This window comes from Zootermopsis nevadensis, unplaced genomic scaffold, assembly GCF_977971745.1.
Source record: "Zootermopsis nevadensis isolate Lab colony 2312 unplaced genomic scaffold, Znev_1.0 Znev_ptg000028l, whole genome shotgun sequence".
Classification (NCBI taxonomy): domain Eukaryota; kingdom Metazoa; phylum Arthropoda; class Insecta; order Blattodea; family Termopsidae; genus Zootermopsis; species Zootermopsis nevadensis.
The window spans coordinates 12,261,015-12,283,039 of record NW_028259160.1 but is presented as its reverse complement, the minus strand read 5'-3'; the positions used below and the strand labels follow the sequence as shown (position 1 = coordinate 12,283,039).

Sequence of the window (22,025 nt, the reverse complement as noted above, 5' to 3'; positions counted from 1 at the left end):
GCAGGTTATGTTTTTAAAAAACTCGCTCTCACTTTGAACCTCCCATTTTCTTACATTTCGTCGCAGTAAATTCGAAATAAAGGAAAACCTGTATGTAATGTTTGCCAGTTTTCATTGCCCAAAGACGTGCTTTTATTCTCACGATGATGGACCTTGTGCTATATGCCAACAGTTAAACAGCTGTCAAATTCGTTATTATTCATGATATAATTAAGGACTGTTTTAATTTAAACTCTGTCAGGACGATTATAAATATAATTATAACGAATTTTTAAACGTTTTATAGGTTAAGATGCATCAGACGGTGGGCAGTGTCCGACCTTAATATGAATCATCCATTGTCATAACTCTTTAGGAAATCATTCGATGGAATTACTAGCTTCACGCTGTGGTAGTTTTGACCCCGGTAAAGATACCTTGATACAGGACATCCCTTGATATACTTTGTATATTAGGATAAGTGGACCCCCTGAGCATGTGTGTACGCGGTGGATAAGAGAATCTCTCCCCTACCGGAATTGTAACTGCGGTCATCAAACCCTGAACCAGTCACCTCACTAACTGAGCTATCATGACTTCGAAATAAATGTTCTCTCTTAACAGTCTTAAGACCATGTTGTGTTGTATAACAGCACTTTTTTTTCTGGACGTGCTGTACGTGCTGAAGCTGCTGTCAAGGTTGTGACGCGTGGGAACATCCGATCCTCATATCCTGACACGCCAATCAATGTGCTACGTGTCCGCGGAATTAATTCACTATGCCTCAGGACTGAGCGTCCGAAACTTGGCGCACGTGACCAGTTCTTGTGGTTTTCTAGTCAGTGCAGTAAGAAGACAGTATCGGATCTCGTACAGCCATATCGATCGATATAATAGAACAGCCTTCATTCAAGTAATTTGTTACGCATTAAATACTAATCTGTTAAATGTATTGATTTCCGAGTATCAAATTTTACTGACAAGTCCGACCATGTAGAAATCTTTAGAAATATTTAATTATAGTTTATAAGAGGTTGAAATGAGCTATAATTGAGAAAATAAAGTACCGTAAAGCAGTACTGTTTAACTAATTACGTGGAACAGTATGTTGTTGACTTCTGATATAAATTTAAGCGGTTAAAGCATTAAATTGCAATGTATAAAAATAAAAAAAAAGCTGATTAATGTGTACATAGACGTAGCGTAAAAGTTCTGGCCCGTTCGCTCTGTTATTATCTCTGGATTTTTGATTGGTGAATTCTGACTTTTGATACTCTGGTACGTGTAGCTTAACGCAAACGACCCGAACGAACGAAGACCTCCGAAGAAATCTTCTACAGCTTGATCCAATCTGTCCGGCGGTTATCGAGTTGAGATGACACAGCATAAAATATCCCTTTTGTTTAATTATCTCGCAAAGCGTACGACTTACGAATGAAGTGTATTGGGCATAAAAAAATGCTTCTATTTTTTCTGCTGCTCTTTTTCGAAACATTTTGTGCTCCGATAAATATGTAGCTAGTTACGCTCAGGTTACCCTCTAGATGTGGCCAGAGACGCATGTTTCTTCGAGCACAGTGTCCGTTACTTTTCTTCGTTTGAAGACAAAGTTGAATTGTGTAAACAAATTCTAGTAAACCTCACCGGCATAAAATTTCTTAAAACAGTGTTCAGGCTGACGAACTGACTGTTTATAGTTGCAATTTTTTCTCTTTGTCGTTTTGAACACCCTATATTTACGGTAATGTCCACTCGTTCATTTAAAATATTTTTGGATTAAGTAGGATTTGAGATTCTCACGATGGTGAGTTTGAAGATGACTGTCTTCTGGGTTGGACCGCCGTGTAGTCTGATAGACGCTGACCGGCGTTTCAGAGGTCCTTGCTGCCTTCATCATCAGGGCGATTAGTGCCACACTATACGGCGCTACAATCCAGAAGACAAGACAGCCATCTTTGTAACACTTGTATGTCGTTTTAGACGTGTTAATAACCCCTCTGTTTGTAAATATTATTTGCATGGGCACAAGGTTTTCGCTTCTCGTGTTTTTGACGTTATTATTTTCGGTTTTAAATAAAAATACCGTGACAGAATATGAATAATTATTTTAACCTAACTTCACAGAGAATTTCAATACTTCAGTTCTAGTAATGCAAAATGTGCTACATGTTTTCTGTTTTTAATACTTTTCGTGTGCCTGTATTTAATTGGGTCTGTACCTCAGAAGGCACTCCTAAACTTCCTCGCGTCTCCGCTCAGCCGTCAGCCTTCTGCATAGTAATCCACTTTCCGTACTGCTCCTGGCAGGAGGCATGAAGAACGAATGTAGGGTGGTGATGTGTTTTTGTTTCGCCCACACATCACGTCTCCCAAAGACAATTGACAGCGTTCGCGCACTATATTTGATCAGAGACTCCTGGGGGAAATAATTTTACGTTACTTATTCAGAAGTTACCTTCCATTAAGCACACTTCTTGTTAAGAAATGTGTCTATTAGCTTCACTCTGCCTGCTCATCTTTACAGATGGAAGGAATTTCACGAAATCGCTGTGGTAGATGTGCGAAAATATCATGAACTCACTCAATCAACGTTCTTTATTTAAGTAATGGATACAAAAATGAATGAGGTAATATACATAACTTACTGCTTTTATTTGGAAAACGTGTTTTAATAAAGAAATAACGTGTGTTTGATTATTTAACTTAAATTATAGCTCGAAAAATCAATATGTTTAAAATTAATATTAAATAGATTTTGTAACTGAAAGTACATATTTTGAGTGATGAATGACAATTGTATACTTTTAGGAACTATAATTGAATAGATACATCTTAATTGTACGGACCATACCTAATTTTGTAAAATTATAGTCTATTTAAGTATGATCTAAAACTTTCAAGGCAAACGGAATTAATGAAATCCTACCGGGCTATAAACCGTGTCAAATGGGACGTTTCAGGAACCATTTCTGTCCCCATACGGGCGTCTTGATGGAATAGAAATGGGCTCTGTAATATCGGCGAGATGTAACCATTTGACATGGTCGATAGCCCGTGAGGATTTTATTAACATAGTCTATTTGATTGAAACTCATTGCGTTCTGGAATAACAATTTCGGAAGTTAAGTAAGAAGAGGTCTTGCACGATACACTTCGCATTCTTCTAAGAATAGTTGGAGAAAAAGTGTAAAACAAGACCCCTGCATAAACACGTACGGTATAACGATTCGTAATCATTCGTTCTATCTGCTTTCCTCTCCAGACACTCTTTCAATCTTGCTGTCAGTCTTATCCAGCTCCCCAGCACATATTTCTCGCCTCCCCACCGTTTTCCAAAACTAAAAATGTATGCATTAATATTTTTGTTGTTAATTCATTTTTATTATCAACTGAGGACTTGTGATACGATCTCTGCTTCTCCTTCCTGCTTGCAGCACTATGTCCCGTGGGTGTGATTATAAATATTCCGTCTTGAAGACTAGATAAGTTTCCCAGAGCCACCACCAGGTCGTACCACTGCAGTAATTCATCATGACCCACTGTGTTCACTATAAGAGAGGACTTTTCATTTCGTTCTCGCCCCAGTGGTATGTTTTTACTGTAGAGTTGGATATTGTCTCGTCTTAACTTTCGCTCTCTGTTTTCTTGGCAATATTTATTTTCTCTCCTTTCCGTTTGCGTGGTAGATACTTACTCGTTTTCTTCCCACATTTTTAGTCTTTTGTGATTTACTGGACTTGTTGATAGGATCCGAAAATTAATGATCCACGTAATTACTTTACATAAAATTGTTTAAATAAAACAGTTTTCTAAGATTTAGAGTGAAACACGATTGTATCCCTTCAGAGGCTAGAGGTAAGTAATGTGTTTTGTCTGTTGAAAATATACCTAAATATCAGATATTTCAAAATGGAAACCTAAAATCAATTTCAGAAACACAGTTTCTGCGTGTTTATAATAAATCCCGTTGTGCAATGTGTTTATTTGGCCTACAGATTCGTATTTCATCTAATTATTAATTACGCAACCATAGAAGTGATCAGCGCCACCCAAATAGATGGAAATTCTCCCTGCAGTCAGTGCACACCAGTGGGTTAGTAAAAATTACACAGCAAGAGCAAAACAATAGGCTTTAGTCTGACTGTCTCATTTTATTATTTATTTGTGTAAATGCTATGGCAATTGTAAAATATTCTGTCTCGTTATATCGACTCTTTAAACTATATAAAAATATTTTTGAGCTCAGTACAGGCGTTCAGACGCCTAAAAACATAAGTAGAAGGTTTAGAAAGAAATATTTAAGATATCGACTGTTAATTATCGACTGTTGAATATCATGTCCTGTGTAGGAAGATCTCCCTCTGTAATTCTAAAGCGTGAAATTCAGGACAAGTGAACTTTACGGAGGCGACATGCAATTTGTACACACAAGCAGACAAGTAGCAGGGGGCTTTGAGCATATTAATTATTATTTCTAGGAAGCTGCAATCGGTCGTCGATTACCAACGGAGCGTGTAAACAAGATGCTGTATCAGTACACCCTTGTACCCTTACGCGAAGTTACTGCTGTTCCCAGTCGGTTACTGGAACTGCAGACATAACTCACCCTCGAGTAGGGGTGAAACAAGAGAGGGAGGAATAAAAGAAAAAGTTATTAATATGGAAATTAATGTACGATGATATTTCCCCCGTCTATAGACATAAGGTGGAATGCAGAGCTGAGGTAACTCGTAATCAAGTGGTTATTCATTATAGGCGTCACTCCGATAGTGCCTGATCCTACTGCAACCCCTTTAAAGCTGGCGTGTCTCCTTCTTTTGGGTTGAGTCAACTCCATGCTTTTCTTACACGTGGATTATAATTGTTTCTTGAAATAGGCTATCTTCACTAAGGTTTTTCGTAGTTTTCCTCAGATTCCGAAGATGGCTGTGTTCTGGGTTGTAGCGACGTATAGTGTGGTAGAAGTTTACCGTTGTTTCAGAGTTCACTCATGGCCCTGATGATGGAGGCAGAAATGACCTTTGAAACGTTGCTAAACTTCTATCAGACTACACGGCGCTAGAACCCAGAAGGCAGCCATCTTCAATCATATGACTTGCTCTGAGAGATTTGGTTTCAACCGTGTAGGCTACATGGAATTGGTTGAAGCCGTTGTCATATAATTCTGTAATTACCTGAAGTCAGAAGTGGGAGGATTGAATTCGTATTACAGTAATTGGAATGGCGGGGGTGACAGAAAGGATTATTCAGAGAAAGTAATGTCACGTCTTCGCTGAACTGCGTTACGTGGGAATGGTAAAGGAATTGGCACCTGTGATGGATTCCTAATGAGAGGAACAAGGGGCGAAATGAGGAGAGGGTGAAGTTAGTTAGTTAGTTAGTTATCCCCTTTCTTTATTGTTCTTCCGTACGCTGCGTGTGTGTCGCGTAGTATTTGACTCTTGGTCGCAATCACGTCGATTATCCGTGAAGATGAGACTGCCTTCTGGGACGAAGCGACGTGTGGTCTGATAAGAGTTTGTCGACTTTCTTACTGCCTTCATCGTCAGGGCGAATATATCTAATCTGTCTATATAATAAACAGTGTTAGTTGGTAGTTTGGTTGTTTTATCTTTTGCTTGAAAGGATTTTGGGATAATATTTATTATTTGTTATAACCGTTACCATGGTTATGCCGAGTCGATTTTCGACTTTATGGGTGATATTTATAAATATGTGACCAGGACAGGAACCAGTGGAGGTCTTTGATTAATTTGGTTATGAACCTTTGGGTTGTCGAAGCCATCTAGTTAATTTGTGTTTAAAACTTCAGATTATCCCATTATTCTTGACGGTAAATTTACTTGTATAATTATATTTGATTAAATTTAGATAACACCAGTGTCCAGATTAACAGAACTCTTTCTCCTTTCACTGAACCAAGTGAGTATCCACTGGATAATATTGCTTATAATTTGGTGAGGGTCAAAGACGTGGGATTAATCATTGGAGCTAAGCGAATAGCTTGAATTCCCTTTCAGAGATACCCTAAGCCCGGCACACCCCAATAACAACTTATTGCAACTCCGGTTATGATGAGTGTAATATAGAAGGAGTTTCTGCGTATATGCCACAGGACTAAGGCTCGGTTCTTAATAAATAGGTAATAAAAGGCGTAGAGCGAGCGTGGTGTTACAGCGCACTATGTATACGTTTTTGTCTGTGGGTTACTAGCAGGAAAGATGGCAAATACGTGTCCTGCAAGGAAATGTAGACCCAACAAACAGCAAACAGAATGTGCGTGGTGGGGTGAAGGCCCTGTGATAATCTACAGCGTTAGTTACGGCTTTAGGCACAGTCCTTTTGAGCGCTGTGGTCTTGTATGGTGTCCAGAGATAAATAATAAATAATAATTAAGTTAATTTAATTTATTTAAGAGCTTTACAACGGTAGGAAAGTCAATTAAAAGCAACAACTGACAATAATTTGACGATGAAGATAATAATATATTAATAATAGCTTAATAATAACTGCATGATACAAATTATCTCTCTAAAAACTAATAGTCCATCAGCTGTTAAATAATTTATTCTTTTGCTTTGTATAAAAATTGAACAGTCGGTTGTGTTTACAAGAATCTACCACTGTACCCTATCCTGCGCCATTTGGAATCAATGGTAATACGTACCCGTCTATTTCTACGTCTTCCAAATGTGTGCTCTTTTTATATCCACTTGCTACATTTCTACCAGTCTCATTTTTATTGATCTGGTCTCTGTAATAATATTCGGGCGTCATATCTCTCGTGACGTCAGAGATTGATCTTGTTTCCTCTTCTGGTTACAAGGATTTATTTTTTTCAAATATTATATTTCTTCAGATACACAACTCGTCTCGTCACCGGAGTGCAGGACATAATCTAATATAAGGATAAGAAAGCCCAAGAATTTGGGAATGGAATCATCAAATCAAAATCGCGTTGACAAATAATTTCATATTATTTTGTAATTTAAAGATTAAAATACTTAACGGTCGTAGTTGTCTGCGTTATGACGTCCTGTGAATATGAGCTTGTCCTCTAGTACCTTATGCACGCAATATATAAATACGTTGAAAATGTCGTTGTCTTACATAAATAAGGACATGGCATTCAGCGCAATCTGCCGTTCCCTTCTGACTGACTAGCTCGCACAAAAGCAACCCTCAGAATCATCACACTGATTGCGAAGACTTCCAGAACATCCCTTCGCCCTTAAATTCGATTCACACATGCAGACACACATGAAAATAACAGCATTTGCGGCACAGGAAACAATGGCACGGCATTGGAAGGGGGTGGACAAGACAGGCCCCTTTCTGTTTAGGGTTCTGCTGGAATGAGTCTTAAATTTCAAATGACAGCTATAATTTGATTCTCCTTGCAACTTCTGCGGATGTCACAGTATAAAAAAAATTGCAAAAGTTCCTCTCTTTTTTTCTATTGGAGTTATTACGATTTGGGGGGGGGGGGGACTGGGCAAAGGGAGTTGCTTCTTGTGTCCTTTTTCTTCATGAAACTGTCTAGTCAAGCGTGCTAGGGGTTGATTAGGCTGTATTTACTAAGGAAAATAAAAGCTTTAGTGGCAAGTATGGGATAGGACGGAGAGAAGAAAGAATCCCCTTCATGATGTGAAGAAAAGTCACCATGTGGCCAATCACTGGTAGGCGAAGAAGAGAATTATTTCTACTACCTGTGTTAAATATGTTCGCTTTCTCAGATAAAGCAATATGCCTGCCCATATAGAATACTCCGGACGAAGACTGAACCAGGATACAGGTTAATATTAAACGATGGATGCACGAGTCACATGACGTGAGCGCATAATGGAGGGGTTATGTCTGTGCGTCCATCGACATATTCAGTCACTGAACTGAATTTGGTTCCTCCGTATATCGGAGATTGTTGTGTGGAAAATATTTGGTTCATTCGACTCTCTCATAGACGCAGATTGAAAGCGTTTATTTTAGAACTGTAGACTGCAGTGCATAGGAGACAAGTCATAAGATATTTTACAGCTTTAATATGTATATTTTTAAAAGTTACTTTTTTTGTTCTGTTTGCAGGTAAGTGCTATGATTCTTCATTCTACCCGAGAACTTGCCGTGTTTGGTTCTGGAACAAGTAAGTTTATCCAAATCTATTTCAGAATATGACAACTTAATAAACTGTATGGCTAATTTTCTGCTCTGACTTCATCTTATTCAATGTGACAGCTTCAAATTCTGTTTGTCTTATGTAGGTGTGTGTGCAGATTACGTGTCGTTCTATCATGCGGTATGTTTGTTGTGGACTCATTTATTTCTTCATTTTGAATGAAATTAGACTGAAATCGATAGGTTTAAAGGAAACGAAGGAAAAGGGGGTAAAATTTAACTGAATGGGACTGTAATATCCATTACAGGGAGTAAAGAATAATCATATTTTATCATTCACGAAACTTTTAATGCTCCTAAAAACCGAGAAGGAAATCGATCAAACAATCTCCCCCATCACTCATTTTCCTTGTCTACACAAATTTCATTTCCCTCCCTTGTCTGTCTCCCCTGTACCCCTCTTCTCAATTACGTTAATTATTCTTTCTTCCCAAAAAGAAAAAAAAAGAAGTTTGTTGCTTTTCATCAGATTGCACCCTCGCAGTTGATTATCCCGGACTAGAAGTGCGGGCGATAATGAACGGAATAACTCCCACGCTGTTGACGCAGTCTTTAGTCTCGTCATTGATACCAAGTTTTAATTTGTTGGTTACACATTACTTAGCATATTTTGAAGTGGGGGGGGGGGGTGGCTGTTGGCGTGTGCGTGACACAGGACAAACAAACGAGAATGTAAATAAAAATTTAAAAATGTTCTCATCATTCAGACTGTCCATTTCTTACACGTGATTGTCATGTGTAAACTTTCGTGTGCAATGATCAATTCTGAAAATGTTAACGTTGAAAGTTACAATTTTCTTTACTGCACATCATCAGGCAATTATTAAGCCTGACTTTACGTTAGATTACTTCAGATTAAGAATGGTGGGTTTTTACAATACTTTCATAATTTCCAGTCAGCCGTATGGCGTGTTGTACAGTCCCATTCAATCAGCGCTTAAAAGGTCCTGTAGTCAGTTGATTATTGGAATCTTATAGCAATCTCCAGGTCTAATTTAGTGACCTCCCAAGTTAGGATGCCCAAGTTTACAGTTGAGCCTCGTATTTATGTAATATTGACTGTTTTGTGTGGTCACCTTATGCAAACGGAATCATCAGCTGGAGTAAGTGCCCCATCTATGGCAGTGTCTTCTCAGTGGATGTGTTAAATTTTTATCTGGTTCTTATTTAGACATAACAATGTCTGACAGTTCTGTTCTACGAATATTCTTTAATAAGAATAACATTTATAAATTACGACTGAATTTGTGAAATTATTACTATTATAACGATATTGAATAGGTTCCTCATTTAGAAGCTTGTAGTCGCTGAGTTTGTTAAGAAATTTCTTACCTTTCTGTAGCCCAAATACCCATTACCGTTTTCACAGGAGTCAGCCAACTCAGTCTAGTCATCATAATCACTCCCAATTTCTTTATGATACATTTATCTTCCGAGGATTATTTCTTCCGGATTTTCCGACCAAAATTTAGTAGATGTATCTCATCTCCCTATAGATCGCCGTCCATCTTGCCTTCTTTTACTAGCTCATGGTAACAATATTTTGTGAAAAGCAGCTATTGTATTCTGGAAAAAATATTGTTCTATTGAATAATGATAATAATAACTTTCGGTCATTATTTTGCGCAATAATTGTTTTATGTTATCAAATAAGCATTAATTAATAACCATTGAATGTAAGTCCTTAATGCCATGTTAAAAAACATAAAATAAAAGAGTAACAAATATGTTTCGTAAAATGTACTGCTAGGTCATTAGTCAACTCTTCTGTGACACTGAGCACTAGATACATCCCAGAGAGCATTATCAAGAGAAATTACCACGTCGTGAGGCGTCTGAATGTAAACCAACTCTGGAGAGAACGCGACTCTGTTCTGTTCGGCACGAACTGTGTGGAAGGTGTAGTCTACCGGAGCATTTAGTCGTGTAATTTCTCTCACCCCCACTCCACTTAATCTAAATTATCCCTGAAGCCACTGCTACTCCCACACAGGCCAAACAGCACCAAAACAGTCTTTAATGGGCCGAGTTTAGGCAATTAGCTTTCAATTACTGGTATACAGATAACCCTTATCAATTCCATAGTACAGCTATATGCAGGTTTATGGTGGCTTCTTTAACCACCCCCTTTTTGCTCCCGAAGTCAAACATGAGGGTGAGAAGGAGACCGGAGTATTGTTTCTGTAAAAGCGACGTAAGGTTTGAGTTAAATGGTGAAGGGGATTTGTTGGAATTTAATCGATGCGTGATCTAGCAGGATTGTAAAGTTTGGATGTTCCACAAAACGTTCATCGTATGTCATGCATTGTTGGTTCTTACGTGCAAAATAATATGCTAAGTGTGTGTTACCAATGTCAGGAAGTCAAAATGAAATGTTTAAAATATTTTTTCTTCTTGTGAAAACAACATGAAATCCACGTAAAAAATAAATTATTAGATTAAAGTCTCTCAAAAATTGTATACCAGATGGGTAAACCCCACACCTATATTTCTTTTATAATTTTGCCACAATTGATAGGAAACATGTGATATGTAGCAATTAAATTTTTTTATAAGTTTTTACATGCACCATCATCAGATATTTACTCTGAAACGTCGGTCAATTTATATCAAACTACACGACAAAACATTCCAGAAGACATACGTTTTCATACTTGTCGCCGTGATAACCTGAAATTTGACCAACGATACATCCAATCTAAATAAAATTAATAGGTCTATTAAGAGACGTAGGCTGTGGGTCGTGAGGTCTGTAGGCCACATAGCCTTATATAATCGATAACAGCTTAAAATGATTATTTTATGTTCATGTCATATTTCTGATAGAATGTAGGCTCTACTATTAGAGGCTTACTGTCATTATACGAGTGCAAGAACAGGTGCGCATTTGTGCGGGTATTTGTTTATACGTGAGATTGTATGCGGGCATACCGGTTTGCAGATTTCTGTCGCAACGTTTCGAGGTGTTGGGAAGTGTCATCCTGTGTCTTACTCAGAATTTGTAAAAGAGGCGTCAGAGCCTGATATGAAGTAGGTTTTACCATTCTGATAATTTTTGAAATAACTGAAGAAGCAAGAATTTTAGTACATAATTATTGGTCAATAAGTAGGTACATATTTACTTTTTACACTGATAGTGACAACATAATTTGTCTACATTGCATACGATCATGATTTATACTTTGTTAAAGGCAGTCAACACTGAAAATATTTCACTGTTTACAGTAAAGTCATTATTGATGACGGTAACTGTGTTCTGGGATACTGGACAATGGGTTCAGCCAATGTGTCTTCTCTGATCACTTTCGATGACTTTCCCGCGCATAGAAACAAATGAGCTATCTATCCCACGACTCCAGTGAATTTAATAGCGACCGTGGCGTGCGATGCAGTGATCCGTAGTCCTTCCTCGGTCCAGAAGCACACCAGGGTGTGATATCTGGCACCACACAATTTGACATCACTGGACCGTGGAGGAGAGCCTTCCAATCTATCCAGAACATCTTGTGCATTTGTTTTGTTTTCTGCTTGTTCTCCTCTGAAGCCTCATAAGTCAGATCGCCTGTAGTATGGCTTTCATAAAGGTATTGTGGTCATCATAACATGTCATAAAAACATATGTACACCTGCCACTGTGGGAAATCTGAGACTCGACGAAACCAACGCAATGGAAAATGGGACTAAGTCTCTTTAAGACATTACCTAGTAAGTTCTGACTTTACACCGTAAAGGACGGTAATACATGCCACTGTCTTCAGATATTTCTAGACCGATTAGTCACTGTGATTTGTAAAAATTATATGGTAAAAGGTAGAGTCGAATTAGCTTTACGGTAGTCACTTGTTACAACGAATTTTGCTTTGAAATGTGTATGTACCTTTAGTGTATGTTATATCACAGTAAATATTGACCACTAAGAGTTCGTTGTAGGCTAGGCCCTGTTAATGATTTCTTGGGCTTTCAATATTGCGGACAGAACACAGCGTTTCGATAACTAGGTGTGTTTCCTTCCTCGGGTAAGAAGGTTCATGAGAGTTAATCTCAGTCACTATTCTGTTCAGAATACTAGAATATCAGTAATACGAATGATATACTATCGTTAGAATCTTTTCCAAGAAGAAATGTTACCCACTCCGGTGTTTTAGATTTATTAAGCCAATAGTATAAAGTGTTACTGCCTTCGAAAGCGAAGGATAAATAAGGACACACGAAAGAAAATAAAACAAGTCCTTACAGAATATCTCCATTGTGCTTAACCGGAATTAGCGATAAACCAACATGGCCACTGTATTTATAGGAGAGCGATTCATTTAACCAAGGAACTGTGGGCCCAAGTCAGGGACGAAGTCCCTACTTTCTTGGAGGGGGGGAATCGATGGTAGTCTTGGAGAAAAGAAATAGAGTAAGTCGATTTCCACGCTCATTTCTGTCTTTCTTACAAACTCTGACCCTTTTCTTTCTCACCCTCTTCGATGCTTTTTATGGCTGTTAAATGCTTCTGTTCACTTGAACAATACTACCTAGTTATAAGAACCAATCCCATTATCTTTATGTGAAATTCTTAGTAAGATCTTGATAGAATATAAAAAACAATGAACGAATAGGATAGGGGAAATAATCGAGCAAGTGTTTAACGCCTCTCTCGATTATAAAGTAATTTACTTGCATTTTCCCAAATGAGTTTGATTTATTCTGCTTGAGCACAATTGTCAAGAAGACCCACTGCGGCAACTCAGCCATTCAGTGTGTTCTTAGTGAGGTCTGTGAAGCATCAGAGACCTGAGATGGGTGTTATATAATGGCCTCGGCTCATTCTACTTCTTTTTAGATTTACTTTTTTGGAGTTCTTATCCAAATGTTAAAATAAATCTAACGAACAAGAATTTCTTTCCGCCTTAGTCCCCCCCCCCCCCCCCTCCAAACATCGAACGTCGTTGAATAGCTGGCACTCATGGTTCGTATTCCAGTTGCGGGTTGCGTTGGCTTTTAACTGAGTTTTTATGTATTTTTAATTTTGTCAGGCAACTATCAGATAGTAAAATTACTACCTTCTAGCATGTAACCGTGCGTTTAGTATCGTATTATAAGATTTCGAGTTCAATTCTGACCCTCTGTCACTAATAATATATCGAATATAAAGGTTTTTTGTTACTGTGTAGACGGTCACTTGAAGATAGTAGCATAGCCAACATGACCCAGTAAGGTATAAGTGCCCTAATGAATCGCAGGTACCACAAACCTTTATAGACCTATAGCACATAGGCCTATCGTAGCCTGTAATATGAAATTTTAATTAATCTGTGTTGAAGACTCTGTTGGTGCTTAAATTTGAATATCTTCAGTAGAGTAACAAAGAGGTCATTGGCTTGTCGCTTTACTCCAGACCCTTTTGGGATCACAGGTCAAGCCTGAGTGTGGGCATCAAATATTTTGTTCCTGGCAATAATAATTTTATTGCACAATATCATCATAATGCAACGCGGCTGCCGATTCAGGTATCAAGTAGGATTGACGCCTTCTTTGTGTGAATCACTTGTCAGTATTGTGTCATGCGACGTGCGTATGGTCTCCACGAGGACACTACAGTCTGTTCCATAAGTCCGTTCTGGAATTTCCGCGAATCGATTGCCACCTACTTAAACTTTTACCAGCCAGAAGACTGTTTTATGATTTAGTTTCAAGATAGGCTCAAGGGGGTTTCACTGAATGTTGATAGAAGTCTGTCATGGTCTGTTAGAAGACAGCCTACTACCCATCTTTCGTCTGGAGTTGAATGTAGTCCGTTGTAAGCGAAACTAAACCACGCTTGATAAGATTTTAGGTTTTCACGGAGGTGAGTATGAAGATGGCTGGCTGTCTTCTGGGAAGTAGCGCCGTGTGGTCTACAACCCACACGACATTCCCCTTAAACCAAACTGCCTTTACTCCTAGCCCAACCAAATTTCGGGTCAGAAATGAAGCCATAACTTGTATGATAATGTTCTGCTTGGTCAGGGCTATTGCACACTTCGTGGGGCGTTGATAGATGAGTATGGATCAGTGATGGAATGAGTGTCAGCGGGGAGGAAACAAAATACTTTGTGGAAGAAAACTGCTGCATTCTTAAAGCTACTTTAAAGATGCGATATTACAGTCACCCTGTTGGCTGACTTGGTCCGAGGAAGCCATTAGAGGAAGTTACTGTCCCATTGTTTTGTTGTCACTGGTGTAGTTACACCTATCTAAAATCGGTGACGTCACTGGGGAAGTAGGCGCCTTCTATAATAAGAAGTACTGAATGTACACACATGGTAGGAACATTACGGTTCGCCACCCGGATATGACTTGGTTTCATTATGGAAAGTAATTGTAAGTAATGGTTCCACTTCACAAAGTGGACCATCCAAGAGGAGTCCCTTCCGAACCTTTTTTTTTAACTTGGTAATGGTGCTGTATGTTTTTCAGTGACATTCTCATTCCTTTGGCAGATTATTTAAGCGTTACAGGTCTATAGATATAGTTTGTTGTCGAAAAAGATAACACGCCACGTTTAGAGATACGGAGCACTGCCCCTTTTGAGAAAGTGCTAGTAACCCAGGAGACGAAGAAATTTCCTCTTACTTTATAAAACCAGAAGTTTCATTACCGTTTTCATATGATCCCGCCATTCTCTAAACCCTCTCCAAAGCTAGTTAAATCCATTCAATAGCATCGCATTATATATCTATATAAGATAAATTTTAATTTTACCTCTTACATAAGCCTAGATCTTCGGACTTATATCTTCTCTTTAAGTCTTCCTACTCAAATATTGTGAAATTTCTCATCTTCGTGATCACTGATTACCTTTCTGTCTCGCCTACACTGATTTGAACATACCAATTGATAGGTCCTGTGTATGTGTATTTTAGTCTCTCGTTACGTTTGCTTTCAAACACAGAAAATTAAGAGTTTTGAACCAAATTATAATAATCTTCCTCCGAACTGCTAACAATAACGCAAATTCCTAAGAACTGTCTTTGGGTTGACGTGATGTGCCTGCTTTGGGGATTGTCGCGTCTGGATGAATAATAAACCAACGTAATTTCCGTGTCGATTCTCTAACTCCGTACACAATATCATTTATGCACACAGGCTTACCACCTTATCCACCCTCCATCTCCCTCGACCTAATTTCCTCCCCTTTAGAAGTCCACCCCCTCTTCCTTAGATGATGGTTGTAACTCCATACTGCAGCGCCAAATGAAGGAGTTCCACTAATAGAGATAGGATTGTGTACAATGAACCCTCCGACCCCTTCTGTAACTCGCTCTGGTGATTTAACCCGGTAAGGGTGGAATGGTCAACCCCTATCAGACTGCATTTCCCTCGAAGAATTCTGGCATAGGAACTTCTGACATTGCCTTCCTATAGCAGAAATTCCGGCCTCCTAATAAAGTCCTAGATGTAACATAGAATTACCCAGACTTTTAACAGTTTGAGTTAATTTAAAATATGACAAGAAATTTCCAAACAATAAACTGATGGGTTAATTTGATCATGTCATAAATTGTCGAGTGACTCAAAAGAAGTGACTCGTTTGAGTGACTTTATTTATAGACTGATACGTAGATGAAAATGACGCAGCGCAGTGCCACGAGTCATCGTCCTGATGATGGAGGCAGGAATAACCTCTGAAACGTCGGCAGACTTACACCAGACTACACTGTGCAACATATCAGAAGACAGTCATCTTTATACTTATAGCCGTGAGAACCTGAGATCTTATGGTGTGACGTCGGATTTTTTTATGTATTCTTTTACTGTACTTCAAAGACATTGCCCTTCGGCTTAGCTATGAAGAAACAGATGCTGTTGGCAGGCCTTCCAGTAAGGATGTAGATGTTTAGGTTCTGGTCCTGTGGGTGGCAAGAAACAAATTTATACGCAGAATCGGGTCTTTAACGTAAGTAGGCCCTTCAGTAGCTTTCTTTCATTTTGGCTGGCTTTCTGTTTCATTTCAGAACTCATTTAATTGCTACCACAAAAAATTATAAGAAGGTTGTTTACAAGGAATTTATAGTCCTACATGCGATTTCAGGAAAACAAATTGCTTAGGACCGTCAAGGATTTTCTTAAAAGATGGCCAAGCAGATCACCCGGATAAAGATACGAATTAAGATATTCCAATTAGAAGCAAGAAGGAAAGACTTTCGTAAGAAATTGGAATGGTTGTTAGTTGGATTTGGTATAGGGCTATTGTGTTTTATACCCAATCAACATGTTGATTCTATTGCCAACGGAGAATTAACCTTCCAGAAACAATTGGACAACAAGAGTGATTCGTTTGCTCTTTATTTCCTTTGGTAACTAAATAAACCTCAGATTGACCACATTTCGGTGTTACAGTTGCACTATAACACGCAGAACAATGAAAAACTAGTTTCGTTGTTAGAGCCGATTAGTCATCGTCAACTAACAATACGTAATAAAAAAACAGTGAATCGAAATGAAACCTTATCAAAATACTGAAGAGGAAAGCAAACAATGAATTGTCTTATTGTGTTAGGTTATCCATTATCACCATCAATAAACGGAAGTTTTTAACATGCCTGGGAACCAGCTTGAAGCTCATAATTCGCTATGCCCCAAGGGGAATGATTATTAACAAATCTAGAGGTGATTGAGTCATCTGTCATGGTTTATTACTCGCTTATCCACTTTAAGTCTTCTTAAATCTTTCGTTCTGGTTTCCGTTACTGTGTTGGCCTGTTAATAATAGAACGTAACCGACGAATGAATGAATGAATGAATGGGTTAATAGGATGTAGCGAAATGTAGAGCATTTCAAAATTGTCTTTGTACCTAATAACTGCGTCGTGATGTATGTTGAATGTAGAATTCCACTTATTGTTAGTCACCGTAGTAGACAGAGGTGAGTGGCCAGTTCCACGCTCTGGCCACCTTTAATTTTAGGGAAATTTTCTCTGTACCCACTGGATATGAAGCTGAAAGGGCTTTGGAGGAAGTCTGTCCACAATTTTGATTAACATAAGTATCCTTAGCTTCTTAGATGCTCAGGATTAAGAAAGGGCCTGTAGAGTTAATTTTAATTTTACTAAATGACACAAACAATTTGTTAATATTAGCCTGGGCACAACATTGTGATTGTGAGAATACGCTAATTTGGGCGACATTGTCCACTGTTCGACGTTTCGGTACTTGGGGCTCTTCCCCCATCTTCAGGTGAATGGTTATCATTTTTGAGGTTATATCAAAATTTAAAGATTGTAATGACAACGGTTGAATATTTGAAGAATGCTAAGAGCTTAACGTGCGCTTACCTCAAAGAAAACACTTCTCAATTACGGAGATCAATTAGTTAATGCTGTTTAAGGAAGTAACCAGTATTTGTTCCGAAAATCATGGGAAATAATTAATGTGGGGAACTGCATGGTTATTAGTCGTTAAATTGAGTGGTAAGTATTGTTACCACTAGGTTTTAAAGGGTTAACTGTGAGTTGAAATAAAGTGGTGATAGACAATGTGAGATCCTAAGTGAGATTTCAGGTTCTCACGGCTACTGGTTTGAAGATGTCTCTTCTGGGTTGCTGTGCCGTGTAGTCTGAAATATATTGACCGATATTTCAGACGTGCTTTCTGTCTTCATTATCAGAGCAACTGTCCTGATGATTGTAACCATCTCTGATCGAGGTAGTAAGAATCTCTGAGACATCAGTCAGCATCTACCAAAGTAGGCCACATCGCTTCATGTCCTAGAAACCGTAGGTGGTGGCCGTGAGAACCCAAAATCTCGCCCATAAATTTCCTCGCCAAAGACGATATTCCTTAACAATGATTATCACCTGTGCGAAATGGCACGTCGCCAGTGATTGACGCACGCAGATTGGTGTCGGGAGAGGCGGGTCCTCATCGCACCACGTGGCGAGTCGCCAGGTAGACGACGACCAACCAGTGGCTGGAGGGAGGTTCCACCGTCAGTCAAACTCCGCGCCGGGTCCAGCCCTCCAGTGTCCTGCTTTAGAACCGCCTCTTCAACTCCAGCAGTGGCTTTGGCTTGTGCGAAGACACACGAACATAGCCGACGATGCCCTTTTTGGTGAAGAATTCGTCTTTTTATATTAAGGCTATACAAATGTAACCTCCCGATCGCCCCCTCCCTCCCCTCACCAACGATCCATGTATTGTGTTTTAGTGGTTCCCTGATTATTTTCTTAGTGGCGGTGTTAGTGTGTTAGTGTTCGTGTCGTTGTGGAACCAAATGCATGCGTCCGAAACTTCTGTGATCAGTGTTTAGGGAACACAACACCAATCTCTGAGTGCGTTTTTAGAACGAGAGTGTAATGCTGATTGTTGATGGAGACTGTATGTTCAGGTTATTCTTAAAAATGATTGGTGTCGCCTTGCAAAGAGTTTGGAAAAATGTTTAACATCTTTGATGCAACTGTGTCTGTTCTAGAGAGAGAAGAAAGTGAAGTATCGAAGCATCAGTTGAGATGTCTGTATGGGAAGCGAATTTGACCTTTGTAATGCTCTACTGACAGACAGAAGACGTTTCACTAATTGGCTTCAAAGCGGTAAACTCCCAGTGCATCAGACGGTGGTTTTGTGTTGGTTTTCCCTACGAACCAACCTGTTCCACGTTTATAGCATCGTCCCGTCTCCGAAATCGTGCCCTTTCCTTGTTTGTGGTTTGATAACTGAAGTTGATAATCTTCCCCCAGAACGTGCTTTTTCTTATAGAGTGGCTTATTATGCGTTACTTGAAGACCCAGTCCACGTTGTCTTGACTGTGTCCATTCATAAAAAGTCTTCTTGTCTTGGTGAGATTTCTAGCTCTCACGGGACGTTGACTCTCCTGTGACAAATTTCTCCAACCCCCACCCAACCGAGTCACCCACCCCCTCCGTCTTCCTTTCGAGCCCCGTCGCCTTTCAGTAGGACGCTGGGTAATATGGCACCTACAGAGAACTGTCCTCACCATGGACCCGGGTATTGATGACCATTCGAGTTGAATATCACCACTGAATTTTTATGATTTACGTCACAACAACATGAACATTCGATCGTTTACGTCAGACGTGGATGAAGTAACATCTGTTCTCATATCAACGCTTTACGAATTGTTAAAACAATGCAGTCAGCAGTGAGAAGTGACGATTATTTCAGAATAACATTTTTCAAAGGCCTCCTCTTCACTTGTCCAGTCAATCGCCTATCTAAGCCTAGTGTTTCGTAGGGATCTGGCACATTCTCAGGAACGTGTGCGTGTGTTTGTGCCAGTTATGTGTCATCTGTTTTTATATTATTATTTTAAACTAGGCCACACATTTATACGTTTCCAGGAAATTGAAAGACTTTTCAAATGAAGTGGTTACAAAATTGTGCAGAGATGCCACTAGGCGTATTCTGAATTTCGTGTAGTTAGCTTCATAACAGCAAAATGAAGTCGGCGTTTAATGTGTCAGAGTGTGATAATCTGTTCTGTTCACGGTTTAATTGTAATATATAACACAGAATTTGGTCCCGCCATCTTGTGACAGAAAAATACCTCATTTTGAAGTTCAAGTCGGAGCGACGCAGAGGGCAGTTGAAGTAGACGAATGCAGGCGTGTTGAAGTTGTACGAGGGACTGTCTTCAAAATAAACAGGTTTTAAAGTAAATTAACAAAGACAGGCCTCATCTTTTAAATGTCATATTTATTTTTGGTACACCTTTCTCTCCTTAAAATAGTTGAAATATTAACCGACTGTCTTATTCTGAACTGCATGGATGAGCTGTCAAGAATATCTGACTTTCAAAAGTGAACAATAATTTTACGGAGACATTATACAGGCCCGCATTCAAATGTGCAATGATTTTAAAATAGGCCTAAAAAGTGCCAAAGTTATTTTTCTTCTCCAGTCAGCGACTAAGGAACAGAATTGAAATCAAATATAAAGGAATACTCATAGCATACATGAAGCTTGAATTGGAGTGTGCAGTGCATCGCTTATGGGACAACCAATTGATATGAGCTACTTTCTCAAATACTAGCTTACTTTATGTTATGTGATAAATGTCAGTGAATATTGATTCATTTTGTTGTTTGATGCTTGTTCGCGCTCCAACAAAGCCAGAGGCTTGCTATCGGCTCTCAGAACAGCGCAGTTGGTGTGTTCAGGCATACCAATATTATTTGCTGTTATTGCCAGTGACGCTGTAGCATCTGATAATCAGAGCTTCCAACCTCATTGGGACGTCCTCAGGTGACACAGATGGAAATCTTAGCTGAAGAACACTGTTAAGTTATCATAATAAAGATACGAAACTGAAAAGAAGACTTTTAAATTGAAAGTGTAATTACTGTCATCGGACGCAGTGCTTTGTGTTCTGATAATACTATTCTGTGAAGCATACGGATAATTACATTCCTTTAAGAAGGGTATAGATGAAGCAGCTTATGTGAAAAATGAAAAACGTACAGAAATGTACATAATTAAATCAAGAAAATTAAAAAAAAATAATCAAAAAGTGGAATAAGATAATCAGGTTTATTTAGATTGGGCATCAAATATACATCCTTTACAGTTCTGATGAACAGCTACGAGGTACTTTAATTCGGGAAGGAAAAAATAACCCAGCAGATTGTGCGTTAATTTCCTGTGTGTGTCATCGGTTCTTCGTGCAGTGGCCACGCCGAACACTCGTCCGAATGACTGCAGTAGTGGCAGACAGTCTTTGTGCTGTTTGAGTGAAGTGTAGTGTGTTGCATCATGCTGCCATACCAGGCGGTGGCGATGGACTATGCCGTTACGTCGTCGTTCCAGCGACAGAGTCCGGCAGGTGTCGCAGGTGCAGCTGCTGCTGCTGCGGCTCTCAACATGAACCCGGCCTTCACGCACTCCTGGTTCGTACCGGCGGATCTGTGTGTCCCGTACAAACAGAATCAGAGTCCTCTCCTCGAGCCAGGGCATGTTGTTCTCTTTATTATATTATTATATTGCTTGCACTAGATCGTAGACACTGCGGCTCCTCAGTTCTCACGGTTCTGCGACGCTGAAGGTAGGTCAGGCCGTCGTGCTTAGGCCTACCTCTCCATAGGCTTCCCTCCTAGAGGACATGAGTTCCTGGCTTCTGGATTGCGCTGTGTAGTCTCGTCTAATTTTACCGACGTTTCAGAGGTGATTACTGCCAACATCATCGGAGGCAGCAAGCTCCTCTGAAAAGTCGATCAACCTGACTTACCAGATTACACGGCGTAATAACCCAGAAGACAGCAGCTTCGTATTTACCGACGTGAGAACCTGAAATCTCGTAAGTTTTTATTTTGATACTCTGGAAATTCGAGTAGTATTTTAATTCGTATTGCTGTAAGCCTACTTCTTATTGAACCATACAGATTTATTTGAAGTTTGCACAATTGGTTTCATTTTTGACACACTGGAATACAATGGGTCTATCGGTCTGCAGACTGAACATTGTAAATGACGCTTTCTGCAGTTACCATAAAATCACGGAATATAACCTCCAAAATTATTCAAGATTGTTTAAATTCCAGTTCATCCTTCACAATCATCATTTGTATTTGATCTCTGCTGTTTATAAACGTCGTGCAATAATCACAAATCATTAATAGACCACAGCGTTTATTCGATTACTTTCTATTTGAATTATCCGGATACCAAAAAGAAAAGGAAGGAAACTATTGAGCCAAAAGAAATAAGCAGATAAATAAGCTAAATCAGGGGTGGGGAACCTTTTCATGTTGGAAGGCCGCATTAATTTAGCTGTAATCAAATAAGGCCGCATTCAAGACACTTCAATTAGATATACTTAAAAATGTATATTATTTTGTGAAAATCCAACTACTATGTATTTAATAATTTCAAAAAATGAAAACTATTTGTTAATT

General features: G+C 39.1%; 1 protein-coding gene across 5 annotated transcripts in view; it reads left to right on the top strand.

Annotated features, from left to right (window-relative positions):
- The window catches only part of trh (PAS domain-containing protein trachealess), a 311,424-nt gene that overhangs the window by 220,181 nt on the left and 69,218 nt on the right, over positions 1-22,025 (top strand). The window contains exon 1 of one of the 5 annotated variants that reach the window (XM_022082835.2): positions 18,371-21,083. The exons of 3 other annotated variants lie outside the window; for them this stretch is intronic. In XM_022082835.2, coding sequence (XP_021938527.1) covers positions 20,887-21,083 — 197 coding nt within the window. In that variant the 5' untranslated portion in view covers positions 18,371-20,886. Of the gene's footprint in view, positions 1-18,370; positions 21,084-22,025 lie in introns of those variants that run through there. One more of the 5 variants, XM_022082836.2, reaches the window with a different exon arrangement.